The following is a 15,494-nucleotide window of genomic DNA, read 5'->3' on the forward strand; positions in this document are numbered from 1 at the left end:
GAAAATTTTAAATTACATTTAAAGTAACATTATTATTGGACCATGGGACCTGATAGCTGATGTTTTCATACGAGTTCTGAATATGTGGTAATCGGAATACAAATGTCATTGAAGTTTTGATTTTTTAATTGTATGTATTACTTATTCCTACCTGTTTCTGAGTCCTGGGTTGCAGATTTATTTGAAGGTCCTTCACAATGATTTCCACCATTCCTACGGAAAAAGACGTACGAATATTAGCTGGGAAAAAAGCTCGATTCTTAAACTTTACTAAGTAACAGGACATTTACTCAACACATTACTCGCTCTAGTTACGTGGCTAAAGGTTCCCTGGCAAACCGCGGCAAAAAAAAACAAAAAACAACAACTTCCGTTGGAAGATGCCAGTAACAACATTCTATAGAATGAATAGGGAACTTGCATACGATTTTAAATTCGAAAAGAATGGTATAAATTACAACAGAACATAATTTAGAACCTGTATCGAAGATAAAAAGTTTTGTTTGTCTTTCGTTTGGCCCCTAAAGACGACTAAAAATTAAACTTATACCAGCCACCCCAAAACGCGTCGTGACGTCACGGGGTTGTATGTTTACATTCTACACCAATTGTATATATAATTTTAAATTAGACATTATAAACGTCAGTAACAAAACAGTTATGTGACGTTAAAAGTGTTTTTGATCGTTTGAACTATTCATAGAAAATTTGTACTTTTACAAAATGGTTTTTTTTAATAGTAAACCTTCTTTCCTTTCCTTCAAAAACTGTATCAAACTCCAATCTCAACAAACTGGTATATATTATTACAACGACATACGATAAATATCATTAGAATATAAATATTTTTCCTTTATTCCCCGACGACGAGCTGGGCAAATACCCAAGTAGGTGGAGGCCAATAAAATGAAGAAGAAGAATATACGAAATATAACCATAAACGGCATAGTTAAACTCTGTGACGTCACGGGTAGTTTGGACTATTTTAAAATAAAGAAGACTTTAAATTTGTACTTCTAAGTTATTATGAGTTTTTGAAGCGTGAAATTTTGGAAATCTAATTTTTGTACAAAACTGAACATTATTATGTAATAAAAAAAAATGTGCAAGTTCCCTATTGTCACACACGCACGTAATCAGTATCCAGATTCAAATTACGACTTTTTAAAATGTTCAAATTCAAAGCGAATATTCAAATTTTCAAATTCTAATATTCAACTAGAAGTGTTATCAACATCAGAATTTACTTGATCAATTGGTAGATAGCTTCTGTCAAAAATGATTCATTGAGTATTGAGTCACCAGTAAAATGAATGTATTTTGTTCTGAGTCATTTTGTCAAAAATTTCCAATTCTAAAAATTAGCCCAAATTCTAAAGTCAAAAAACAGACAAAAGGGACTTGCGAATAATAACAAACCTTTACTGGAAACAAAGAACACAAAAATGGTAATAGATAAGACTTCCGGCTAGATAAAACCAAATACTTTGCTTCGGAGCTTTTAGACAATTGACAGTTCTCTGGATTTGGCGGGCAATTTGAAAAGCATATATTATATTGTATACTTATACATATCATTGAGTTTAAGACAGTAAATGAAAAACCTCACTTCGCTTGGTTGATTATCTATATAAATGAAATTCAAAATATACTTATTAACCTAATTATATAGTATTGGCAATATTTTAAATAAAAAACATCGTTATGTACATACATACTTATACCTATTATAGGATACCTCTGTTATAGGTTATAGTTATTGGGGACTTGCCATTTTACACCAATATTTTGAATTTCTCTAAGAGAAGGTTTGTTTAAACATTAATTGTCCCTTTTAAGTTTTTTCCTATTAACTGAAAACAATCACTTTTGTTTAAGACAATTTTTTTTTATTTCTTTATATCTTGTGGAATATTTCTATTTTCATTTGGTAGTAGGTGGTAATAATACAACTTTAATTCTATCTTCTTTAATGTGGAAATTATAACTTTCCTATGGTTAATTATTTTGCAGAGAAATTAAAAATACTGGTTTAAAATTGTTGTAAAATTCAAAATATACTTATTAACCTAATTATACAGTACATATTAGCAATATTTTAAATAAAAAACTTTGTCATGTACCTTATAATAATATGTACCTATATGTATAGGATATGTTACTTATAGTTCGGTAGCTATTGGGGACTTGGCAATTTTGTATTTTGAATTTCTCTATAAAATAATTAACCATATAAAATGTATATTATTACAATATTTATATTATTATAATAATATGTACCTATATGTATAGGATATGTTACTTATAGTTCGGTACCTATTGGGGACTTGGCAATTTTACCAGTATTTTGAATTTCTCTATAAAATAATTAACCATATAAAATTTATATTATTACCACATCAAAAAACAGTAGGTATCTACTACCAAAGAAAAACATAAATATTTCACATAATAAAAATATTCTTAAACAAAAATGATTGTTTTCAATTAATAAGAAAAAACCTTAAAGGAAAATTTAGGGTTTAAACAAACCATCTATTAGAGAAATTCAAAATACGGGTGCAAAATTTCTAAGTCCCCAATAACTATAACTGTCAATTGTCTAGAAGCTCCGAAGCCAAAGTATTTGGTTTTCGCTAACCGCAAGTATAGATAACGAACCCAGTCCAGAAATTGAAATCAGGTCTCCCTTATTATGTCTCCCTTACTATTTTATGTATATAGTGAAGCTATTTTAGAAAAAACATTACTATCTCAAAGTGAAGGAATAATAATTAACGGAAGATCTATTAACAACATAAGGTCTGCAGATGACACCGTGCTTATGGCAAGCTCTGCTGAAGAACCAAATTAAAGAACCGTGAAGAATATGGACTAAGAATGAATGTAAAACAGACTAAATTATGATAATAACTAAGAAAACAAAGATACAAACAAACATACATTTGGGAAATGTACCGATAGGAACCTGGATTTCAGACAATAATGATCAAACAACAGAAATGGGTCAGGTTAGAAATAGCAAGAAATGCGTTTGTAAAAATAAAAACAATTATCTGCAACAAAGGCCTTAGATTAAAACACAGAAGTATTGCGAGAAATGGGAAAAGAATACGAAATAATAAACACAATAAAAATAATAAAGTTACAATATCTGGGACACCTAATGATGGAACGGCGATATGAAATGCTAAGACTGATAATACAGGGAAAGAAAAGAGGAGGAAAGAGTATAGGAAGAAGGAGAGTGTCATGGTTGAAGAATTTAAGGGACTGGTTTAAATGCAGCTCTATAGAACTCTTCAGAGCAGCAGTAGATAGAGTGAAGACAGTGATAATGATGTCCAACCTCCCATTGGGAGACGGCGATTAAAGAAGAAGAAAAAATTGTAAGAAATGCATTACAAGGTTTTGCAAAATATGGAAGAATGTTTATAACGACTTGAAATGTTGAGATATAAAGATATTGTCGATAATAATGTAAGTATTTTTTAATAAACGAAATAAATTGTTCCCATCAGCATAACATCAAAAAATTAATAGTGTAATTTTTTGTCTGTACATCTAATCTAGCAAATATTTGTTATTTGTAATAATTAATCTAGCAAATCGATACATACCTTTTCAATGCAGCTACACTTCCGTCCACTGTCAGATCGCTCAAACTACTTCTCAACGAAAAATGACATGGGCTATTTTCCACTGCGTAGTTTTCCACCTCGTCTCTCGCCGCATTCAGATACACTGGTAGCGAATTATCCCTTCTATTTAAATCCGCGGGGTGCATCTTCGGGGCTTCGCTTCTTCTCGAATTTCCTGCGAGCGGGACGGGAGAGAATTTGGCGGAGGCGCCGCTAGACGGAATGCTACGTCGGGGTAGTGAAGACGGTATCGACGGTTTGGTGTTGGCAGGAATTTTCGATTCTTTTTTAGCTTTCGGCATGCCGGATTGGATGCATTCGGCAAGAATGTTGTCGTTTTCACCTAAAACATCAAAAATATACATTCGACTTGAAAATTTTATAACTGGAGACATTTTTTATAGAAAGTTTGTTATTTTTGTAAAATAAACTCGAAATTATAAAACTCAATAGGTATATTTTGTTAATTGCAATGATACGAGTTTAACATAGTTTTAATTTTAACAAAAATCCCCTGGAGGTGGGGTGGGGGGTTGTGTTTGATGTCATTAGATAGATTTTTGAAAAATATTAAACACCTGTATTTCGGTTTTTCATTTGAAGTGTATTTCTCAAGATATTAGATCGTTTCTACAATTAACGTATGGTATCACGATAAATCATTTTTTCCGATTATGGCGCCATCTATCCACAATTCGAAAAAATGTCTCGAATAAAAGTTGCTTACTTTTACGTAAGGAATCCATATCTGAAATAAAAACTGGGGTTTCCAATTAAGATTTTTAAGTAAACCACCCACCCCACCTCCAGGGGGTGGAGTGGGGGTCGTGTTTGGTGTCATTCGATGGATTTTTGAAAATGATTGAAAAGGTATTTTTTAGTTTTTCGATCCAATGTTCATTTCACGAAATATTCGACCGTTCCGCTACTTTTGGGACACGCTGTATACTTTGAAGTAACAATGTCTTTTAAGACATTCAAAATTTGGGGAATCACTTTTAAACCTCCAAAATACTATGTTTTTTCATGGTTTTAAGGATTTTTGCGGGGTTAATGATATTTTTGAGATTGGGGAGGGTAGGTACGGGTAGGGGAGGGGGTGGTGGACCAAAATTTCCAGTTATTATAACCAATTGTTTTGTCAAAAGAGGTACCCGATCTAAGAAAGCTTGAAAAATATTGCTTTAGAGTAAACTTGATAAAAATTTTTAAATTTCTTTGTAAAAAATTTGTTAATAATGAAAGCAAGACTAATTGCTTTTTAGATGAAATAGATGGAAGTCAAAATTATCAATATAAAACTATTTAACTAAGCACTAGAAAACATTTAATTCAAACACAATGTTCTCTGAAATAAACTACGAGTAATATAAAATTATAACTGCCAACATTAACAAAAGAACTCTACTGTCTATGTTAAGATACTGAATAATGAATTTACCTGATAGATTACTGCTATCATCAGATAAATAATCTCCCCTTCTAGAACCTTCTTTACCATTTGAAACTGATAACAAACTTAAATCTGAATTCGATGCAGCATTGCTTAATCTTACAGGCGTGTCTTCGGTGCAATACATCCGCAGGGTGTCTACCTATAATAAAAATTACTTCATTATATTTCTTAACACAAAACAAAACTTTTTCACCAATAAAAATACAAATACAATACTAATCAAAAACAATCTTTAAATATTACACTTTTTTTCGTTTACATTCGTTTTGTACGATTTTTGTGAAAGAAGCAGGTTATGAATATGCCAGACGAAGATAAGTACTCCATATTGAACCATTTGAACAATGAGTAGAGAGTAAAAACATTCGTGTATTTTGAAAATTATACAAAAAATTGGATTAATTTTAACTGAAGTGTGTATTTGGATTCCGAGCAGTAAAGACGTACCATATCGCTCTCGAGATCCAAGTTCCAAGTTTTTGTGCCGGTCTCGGCTATCGGCCGGGACTAGTTTATGGTAATTAGTGAAATAATAATTAAAAAACGATTTGAGTGATTAATTCTAAATTACTATTTATGTGATTAATTTTTAACTCAGTGGCGTACTATATTAAGGAAATGTACCACCAAAATCAAGTGCCAAATGGGGGGTTGTATAATGTGCCCCAAATATATACACAGCCTCAACAACCTCCAGTAATATCGCCCCCATTTTATGGATTCCCGAGCAGCCAACAGACAACAAACCAATATATCCCGCCTACTCCATTCCCAAACAATAATCACCAATATAACCAAAACCTCCCTGCACCTCAAATGGATCAACCAAATATATCAAATGCTTCCCAATACATCTTCAGTGGAGAGGAACTTGTCATGGAAAACTCAAGCGATGAAGACGACGAAACCATAGAAAATGTCCATGATTGGCAAACAGTCAAAAAAATTACAAAAAAAAGAAAAGCAAACCCCAAAGATGATAACACAACAACAATGCAAGTGAGTACAAACAACAGATTTGAACCATTAGAAAACCTAACTGATAATAATAACACACCAGTAACACCTAAACCTCCACCTATATTTATCTATGGGGTAAATGATATCAAAAAGATGACTGAAAACCTATCGACAGTCATTAAAGCAGAAGACTACCAGTCGAAAGCTCTCCCAAATGACACAATAAAAATAAACACAAAAACTATTGAGTCATACAGAAAACTTATACAGCATTTAAATAGTAGCAAAATAGTTCACCACACATACCAAGCAAAACAAGATAGAGCTTATAGGGTAGTTATAAGAAATTTACACCACTCGATGCCAGTTGAAGAAATAAAAAGTGAACTAGCTAAATCAGGGCATACTGTCCGTAATATCATTAACGTATTACACAGAGTCAATAAATCACCACTGTCAATGTTCTATGTGGACCTAGAACCGAAAGAAAACAACAAACACATCTATACACTGGATTCTATCGGCAATATGAAAGTCAGCTTTGAACCTCCTCACAGAAAGAAAAATATAACACAGTGTCAGCGCTGTCAACGTTATGGACACACAAAAGCGTATTGTACAAGACCTTACGCATGCGTGAAATGTGGAGGAAGTCATTCAACGCCAGAATGTACAAAACCCAGAAATACACCAGCAAAATGTGCCCTGTGTAACGGAGAACACACTGCAAACTATAAAGGCTGCGTAATTTACAAGGACTTGCAAAATGTAAGAAATAATAGACAACGCGGAAATCAGTCAACCCATAATAATCAGAACCCACATCAAAATGTTAACCCAGCACCAACTTCACAGTATCAGAGTCAACAATCACAGTACCAACAACAGAATGGAACCCAATCCTATGCCCAAGCAGTAAGAGCAGGAAATCAAGTAGCTGACATAGGGTCTCAGATGAACTTATTCTTAAACGAATTTAAAGCAATGTTCACCCAACTAATGAATCAAAACAGCATGATCCTTACCACGCTAACAACATTAATTAATAAAATTCATTAGATCTGTTCGAATAGCCGAATGGAACGCAAATGGTTTAGCAAACCATAAAGCAGAAGTAATCCAATTCCTAGAGGACAACATAATAGACATCCTAATGTTGTTCTGAAGCTATTTTCTTGTGGCATTTTTATAATCAAGTATATTCAATTGGGAAATAAGCCACAATTTTACCTAAAAATGATTTTATTAACGTTTCGACGCCCAAATCGGGTGTCGTTGTCAAAATACAAAATAATACTAAATAAATAAAAATGTTGTTGCTTAGTAAAAAATTCTTCTAATAATTTATTTAATCTGACTCATTTATATCGGCAATTCAGACACGTATTATACATTTTAAAGTAGACGACTTTAAATTTATAAAGTGGCGGATATTCTTGAGTTGGGATTGATTTCATGTAATCGAATGAACTATCTTTTAGTAAAGTCGTCCCAGAAACGCAACTCATCAATATTGGCAATATCATTTTAAAGTCGTCTACTTTAAAATGTATAATACGTGTCTGAATTGCCGATATAAATGAGTCAGATTAAATAAATTATTAGAAGAATTTTTTACTAAGCAAAAACATTTTTATTTATTTAGTATTATTTTGTATTTTGACAACGAAACATTAATAAAATCATTTTTAGGTAAAATTGTGGCTTATTTCCCAATTGAATATACTTGATAATAGACATCCTCTTTGTATCCGAAACGCATTTCACAGAAAGAAGCGTAATTAAAATACCTCAATACTCAGTCTACCACACTAGTCACCCAGATGGAACAGCCCATGGAGGATCTGCAATAATTATAAGGAACAATATACATCATCAAATTCCGGAACATAAAACAGATAAGCTACAAGCAACAATACTTAATATAAATGCCAGGCCTTGGAACTTCGAAATTGCTGCAATATATAGCCCTCCTAGACATAGAATCACAACTGAAGAATACGAAGAACTATTCAACAAGCTAGGTAACAAATTCATTGTTGGAGGTGATTGGAATGCTAAGCATACGAATTGGGGTTCACGACTCATTACACCAAAAGGCAGAAGCCTACTAGATGCCATCAACAACACAAACTGCACCTACTTATCGACGGGACAACCAACGTACTGGCCGTCCGATACAAATAGACTACCAGATCTACTCGACTTCTTTATCCTAAAAGGAATTGCAGCAAACTACACAAACATAGAAGCAAGTTGGGATCTCTCGTCTGACCACACACCAATCATAGCAACAATCAGCACCCACATAATCAAACGACCTGAAATACCCAAGTTGACTTCCCCTAAAACTAATTGGTGTGAATTCAAGTACCAGCTTGACACGAATATAAATCTTGGAATCAGACTCAAAGAAAAAGATGACATAGATAAGGCTATAAACCACTTCACCTGTCAAATTCAGCAAGCTGCATATCGAGCTACACCATCAACTCCAAAGCAAGAAAACAAAAATACCACTTCGAATTATATTAGACAACTAATAGTCGAAAAACGAAGAGCAAGAGGTAGATGGCAAAGAAGCCGCAACATTAATGACAAACACGAATATAATCGATTAACCAGACAATTAAAAACAGCGCTAAATGAAGCACGCAATGCCACATTTGAACACTACATTAGTACCTTGTCTAAAGAAGATCACTCAATATGGAAGGCAACAAAACACTTAAAGAGACCTACAGAACACAACTCGCCAATTAAGAAAGATGATGGTACTTGGGGAAGATCAGACGAGGAAAAAGCTTCAGCATTTGCAGAATACTTAGCTGGTATTTTTAAAGAACACCAAGTAGAAAATAATGATGATGGAAACTTAATAAGAGACTTCCTGGATAGTGCTTGCCCTATGACGCTTCCAATAACACCATTCAATACATCAGAAGTTAAACTAGAAATAGAAAAATGCAATAACCACAAAGCACCTGGATTTGACCTAATAACAGGATTAATACTGAAACATCTTCCGAGAAGAGCATTGGTCATGCTAACTACAATATACAATAGTGCACATTAACTGATATATTTCCCAATCACATGGAAATTTGCGCAAATAATAATGATTCACAAACCGGGTAAACCTCCAAATAAAACATCATCCTATCGGCCAATCAGCTTGTTGCCGATAATGTCTAAGATCTTCGAAAGACTACTACTTGGTAGACTGAAGAATGACATTAACCTAGATGTAGAAATACCCACACACCAGTTTGGTTTTAGAGAGAGACACTCCACAACACAACAGACTCATAGAATTATAACAAAAATCCTTACTGCTATTGAGGAAAAAAAATATTGCACAGCGGCATTCTTAGATGTAGAAAAGGCATTTGATAGAGTATGGCATACTGGACTTTTATACAAACTCAAATGTATTCTTCCAACCTCCTACTACCTAATCATGAAATCCTACATTGAAGATCGTTACTTCCAAGTAAAATATAACACAGCAACTTCCACATATTTTCCCATTAAATCAGGTGTACCACAGGGTAGTGTCCTGGGCCCTCTCCTTTACCTATTATTTACCGCAGATATCCCAACCACTGAAACAACCCAAATCTCAACATTCGCTGATGACACCACCATAATCGCTGTCAATGAGGACCCTATTATCGCGTCTGCACAACTGCAAAACCACCTTGACCAATTGGGAACATGGCTCAACAAATGGAAGGTGAAAGTAAATGAAACGAAGTCAACCCAAGTTACATTTACAAACCGAAGAGATGTATGCCCAACAATAACGCTAAATGATACACAATTACCAGTCAGCACACAAGTCAAATATTTGGGACTAACCCTTGACAAAAGATTAACATGGAAGCCGCACATCCAAGCCAAGAAAACCCAGATCAACATCAAAATACGACAAATGAGCTGGCTTATTGGTCGAAAATCAAAACTCAATATTGAAAATAAACTGCTCCTGTATAAAACTATGATAAAACCAATTTGGACCTATGGTGTTCAACTCTGGGGATGCTCAAAGCCATCAAATATCAAGATAATACAAAGAGTCCAATCAAAAATATTGAGGATAATATTCAACGCACCCTGGTATGTAAGCAATAAAACCCTACACGAGGACTCAGCTACACCCTTGGTAGAGGAAGAAATTCCAAGGATCACAAAGAGCTACCTTGATGGACTGAGAAGTCATCCAAATGATGAAGCAAGACTGCTGAACACTCCTCCCGAATTCGCAAGACGACTGAAGAAACTATGGCCAACAGATTTAATAAATTAAATATATACATATTGTGATCAAATGTAAAAAATTATAATAGGAGGGTTGCCACAGGGCAGCTTCTCCCTCATGTATTTAACATTCAAACTATTTGCTTATAGCTTCGATGAAGCAGATTGTAAATGAAAATATGTAATAAAAAAAAAAAAATTTTAACTGAAATTCTAGAAGGCTAAAATTAAAAAAACATGGTTCGATATTGAGCACTTATTTCGTCTGGCATAATCATAACCGCCCCTTTCGAAAATCACTTGAATTATAAAAATAAAGATATCACAAATCGTACAAGAAAGTAACAAAATCTCATAACTAAACCACAGTATAATGCCAACGAATCCGTAGGATCACTCCGCAAAAAATCCTTTGTAGTGCGGCAGATTCGTGCAAATATTATAAGAATTGTGCATTTAATGATAGAAGCATATAATTTGGACCACGTATACTACATATATAAAGGTTCAAAATTAGATGGGAGGCCATCTCAGATTTTGCTTTTTTACAAAAATGGCGGGCATTCAAAATGGCGACTATACATATATGTGACTAATAGCACGATAACTTTTGAACGAAACATCCGATTTCAACCAAATTTGGTTTGTAGGATCTGTAATTTGATGTGTAAGATCGAGCTTTAGAACCGCAAGAATCGGTTTACCAGAGGTTTTGTTTTTCCTGATTTTTTATGTAAAAATATGTTGTTTTTTTCAATTCTTTCACCCTGTATGTATTAATTTTTCAAAAAGTTAATACCGCCATTGAAAAGAGCGTAAAAATAGTTTTTAGGAAATATTTTGAACTTTTTAGTTATGTTAATTACCATTTAATAAAGGCATAACGTATCTTCACATGTACCTGTGTGCGGCAGATTCGTGCAAATATTATAAGAATTATTGTGCATTTAATGGTAAAATCATATAATTTGGACCACATATAATACATACATAAAGGTTCAAATTTAGATATGAGGCCATCTCAGTTTTTGTTCTTTTTACAAAAATGGCGGGCATTCAAAATGGCGACTATACATAATATGTAACTAACAGCACGATAACTTTTGAACGGGACGTCAGATTTCAACCAAATTTGGTATATATGTTCTTTATTTGATGAATAAGATCAAGGTCTTGAACCGAAACAATCGGTTTCCCAAAAGTTTTGTTTTTACTGTTTTTTTATGTAAAAATATGTTGTTTCTTTTTCAATTCTTTCACCCTGTATATATAAATTTTTCAAAAAGGTAATACAGCCATTGAAAAGAGTGTAAATATATTTTTAGGAAATATTTTAAACTTTTTAGTTATGTTAATTACTAATTAATAAATGCCTAACGTATGTGCACATGTACCTATGGGCGGCAGATTAATTTTGAATGCCCGCCATTTTTGTAAAAGACAAAATCTGAGATGGCCTCATATCTAAATTTGAATTTTTGTATGTGTAGTATGTGTGATCCAAATTATATGCTTCTACCATTAAATGCACAATAATTCTTACATTATTATTTGCACGAATCTGCCGCACATAGGTACCTATATGTGAAGATACGTTATGCATTTATTAAATGGTAATTAATATAACTAAAGAGTTCAAAATATTTCCTAAAAAATATTTTTACGCTCTTTTCAACGCCGGTATTACCTTTTTGAACAATTAATATATACAGGGTGAAAGAATTGAAAAAATTAACAACATATTTTTACAAAAAAATCAGGATAAACACAACTTTTGGTAAACCGATTCTTCCGGTTCAAGAGCTCGATCTTATACATCAAAAAAAGAACATATATACCAAATTTGGTTGAAATCGGACTTTTCGTTCAAAAGTTATCGTGATAATAGTCACATATATGTATAGTCGCCATTTTGAATGCGCGCCATTTTTGTAACAGGCAAAATCTGAGATGGCCTCACATCTAAATTTGAACCTTTGTATGTGTAGTATATGTGGTCCAAATTATATGCTTCTACCATTAAATGCACAACCATTCTTATAATATTTGCCCGAATCTGTCGCACATAGGTACATGTGAAGATAAGTTATGCATTTATTAAATGGTAATTAACATAACTAAAAAGTTCAAAATATTTCCTAAAAAATATTCTTATGCTCTTTTCAATGGCGTTATTGCCTTTTTGAAAAATTAATATATACAGGGTGAAATAATTGAAATAAAAACAACATATTTTTACATAAAAAACCAGGAAAAACACAACTTCTGGTAAACCGATTCTTCCGGTTCAAGACCTCAATTTTACACATCAAAAAAAGAACCTATATACCAAATTTGGTTAAAATCGGACCTTTCTTTCAAAAGTTATCGTGCTATTAGTCACATATGTAAAGTCGCCATTTTGAATGCGCGCCATTTTTGTAAAAGGCAAAATCTGAGATGGCCTCCCATCTAAATTTGAAGCTTTATATGTGTAGTATATGTGGTCCAAATTATATGCTTCTATCATCAAATGCACAATTGTTTCACATATCGGCTGCACTATTGTTCTTTATGTCCATTTTGATGACAATGTCACCGAATTCATCAAAAATTTTAGCCCTTTGCGCAGATGAATGACAGTTAAAGGCATCCTAAATTTGCCGTGATTGGTCGTTATCGTCGCATATTTGCAATAATTGGTCGTTATCGTCGCTCATTCAAAATTTTGTCTCAGGAGTGGATTGCAAAATTGGGAGCGACCCTACTGATTCGTTAGCATTATACTGTGACTAAACATAGCCAAAACGTGTTACGAAGTGACAGCTGTTAAATGTGTTTAGATAGGTTATTTGGGGAGGGGATAGTGACAAAAGACGTCACATATAACATATAACTACAAGCTTTAGGAACAAGAATCGCATTGAAATGCTAGTTTTTTAAATTTTCGTTTTGGCCATCACTCTATGTGATGTTTATAGAAAACAAGATAACTACATTTGATATTTCATTTATAACCTTACATGATTTCCTGGAATACCCATGGCGTTATCAAAATTTGATAATCTTGAAGTATTAGGCTGTTGCGCTCTTGAATTCATCCTAGGCATTGGAATTCCAGTGTTGGGACCTGCTTTGGGCGTGTATTTGAAGCTTGAAATTGGTAACTTGGTCGGAGTTGAAGTTGGAATAGATTTGGGTTGACTGTGCCTGCAAATAATTTTAAGTGTCAGTTAAGATCAACAAGTCATAAAGTGATATAAATGCTTTTTGTAATATAGCCCAGTATAGCAAATAATACAATAAGCAATATGCAAGTATTGCAGTGTCCAGTGAACAGTCTAGTGTGGAAACCCTGAAGATGACGTCAGAGAGGAGATCGAAAGCTCGGCCCAGAGAATATTGACTACGCAGTTCAACCTGGAAGCCTGGTGAGTTTAATTTTAACATTAATTCTTGTAATAATATTGATTTTAGCTTTAATTTTCATTGTATTAACCACCTTTCTGAACAGGAACCTGAACATGAACATATATGAAAATAAAGAAGATCTACCAAAGATGTACTAAAAGAAAACAGAATGTCCAATATTTTAAAACAATTCAAATTCGGTATAATTTTGTATGTCAAAAGTAAATCAAGTGAAAATTCTTGGGATCGCCGAATGGTGAGTTTATTTTTTGGAATAGTTTATATTTACCTGTTATTTTGCATTCCAATACTAATACAATCCGCTAAAATGTCTTCATCGACGTCTGATTCCACTACAAATTCATCATTAATGTCAGAATTAGCTGTTTCCTTTTCTTCGTCCTTCTTCTCTACCTCTTCATTTTCGACTTTTTCTTCGTCGATGCTCTCTTCAGGTTTTATTCCAATGGCCTAAAAAATAGAACATTTCAAGATCATCTTTTAAAAGACTTACTGTTTGGTGCCAACAGAATAAAAAATAAGAAAGAAATAATACAAAGATGAAAGGAATACATACTTCGAAGAAATTATATTCTAAACTTACAACACAAGTCATAGAAGACAAACTAGAATCACCAGAGCTAGAAGTAATGGTCTAAGAGCTAGCAAAGTTTTCGAGAAATCATTTTAAGACGGCTGATTCTTTCATATATTGTTCCCTATGCGTCCTCGAACACCGTACCGGCCATCTTGCTGCTGATACAGGTTGCGTTCATTACTGCGCAGCACACCTGTACAGGTAAACACAAAATCAGGGTAATTGATTAGTGTGAAAAAGCTCTTAGTAGATCCGCTATAGTAATAGATAGCAATAAAAGTTAATAACAAAAATTGTAGCTAACTTTGTGCATCACATTACAAAATTAGTTAGAATGTTACAGGGTGTTCGATAACATAGTGGCAGACCAAACTTACGTTTTTTTAAATGGAACACCCAATATTCTATTTTATATTCGAAATCTTCTTAAGTTCCCCATCACAAAAATATAAAGGTTTGTTATGTTATACAGGGTATTTACACAGTTATAACCAATGTTCTATGAAAATCGTAATAAGTTCAGCTTCCTGTATAAATAAAAATAAGCACAACAGCAATGGTTTATTGGTGCCATATTTTTTTGTTGATTGTCAAAATTTATAAAAATGGTTGACATTGCTAATTTTCTTTATATCGAATATAGGGTGAGTGAAAACGCAAGTACATTATTTTCACAGTAATTTTAAATAGAACACCCTAATTAAAAACTTGCTCTGAAAAATGAAAATATCTCGAAAACTGACAAATTTAGGCATAGGGAATATTATACAAAAATTAAAGTACGGTAATGATATTTGTCGATAGTAATATAAAATACAGGGTGTTCCATTTAAAATTTCTGAGAAAAGAATGTACTTGCGTTTTGACTCACCCTGTATTCGATATAAGGAAAATTAGCAATATCAACAATTCTTAAAAATTTTCACAATCAACAAAAAAATATAGCACCAATAAACCATCGCTGTTGGCTTTTTTTTTATTTATAAAGGGAGCTGAACTTTTTACGATTTTCATAAAAAATTGGTTATAACTTTGTAAAAGCCCTATATAACATAACAAACCTTTATATTTTTGTGATGGGGAAGTTAAGAGAATTTCGAATATAAAGGGTGTTCCATTTAAAAAAAAAACATAAGTTTGGTCTACCACTATGTTCTTAACAATCTAACTAATTTCGTAATGTGAAGCT

The 15,494-nt window shown here is 33.1% G+C and overlaps 1 protein-coding gene across 2 annotated transcripts in view; it reads right to left on the reverse strand.

Annotated features, from left to right (window-relative positions):
- LOC114338534 (adenomatous polyposis coli protein) overlaps positions 1–15,494 on the reverse strand; it is a 216,516-nt gene that overhangs the window by 40,835 nt on the left and 160,187 nt on the right. For both annotated transcript variants that reach the window (XM_028289138.2, XM_050653906.1), the window contains 5 exons: positions 13,997–14,178; positions 13,320–13,506; positions 5,083–5,236; positions 3,621–3,984; positions 152–213 (listed from right to left, as the gene is read on the reverse strand). In XM_028289138.2, coding sequence (XP_028144939.1) covers positions 152–213; positions 3,621–3,984; positions 5,083–5,236; positions 13,320–13,506; positions 13,997–14,178 — 949 coding nt within the window. The remainder of the gene's footprint in view (positions 1–151; positions 214–3,620; positions 3,985–5,082; positions 5,237–13,319; positions 13,507–13,996; positions 14,179–15,494) is intronic.

This window comes from Diabrotica virgifera, chromosome 6 (genome assembly GCF_917563875.1).
Source record: "Diabrotica virgifera virgifera chromosome 6, PGI_DIABVI_V3a".
Classification (NCBI taxonomy): domain Eukaryota; kingdom Metazoa; phylum Arthropoda; class Insecta; order Coleoptera; family Chrysomelidae; genus Diabrotica; species Diabrotica virgifera.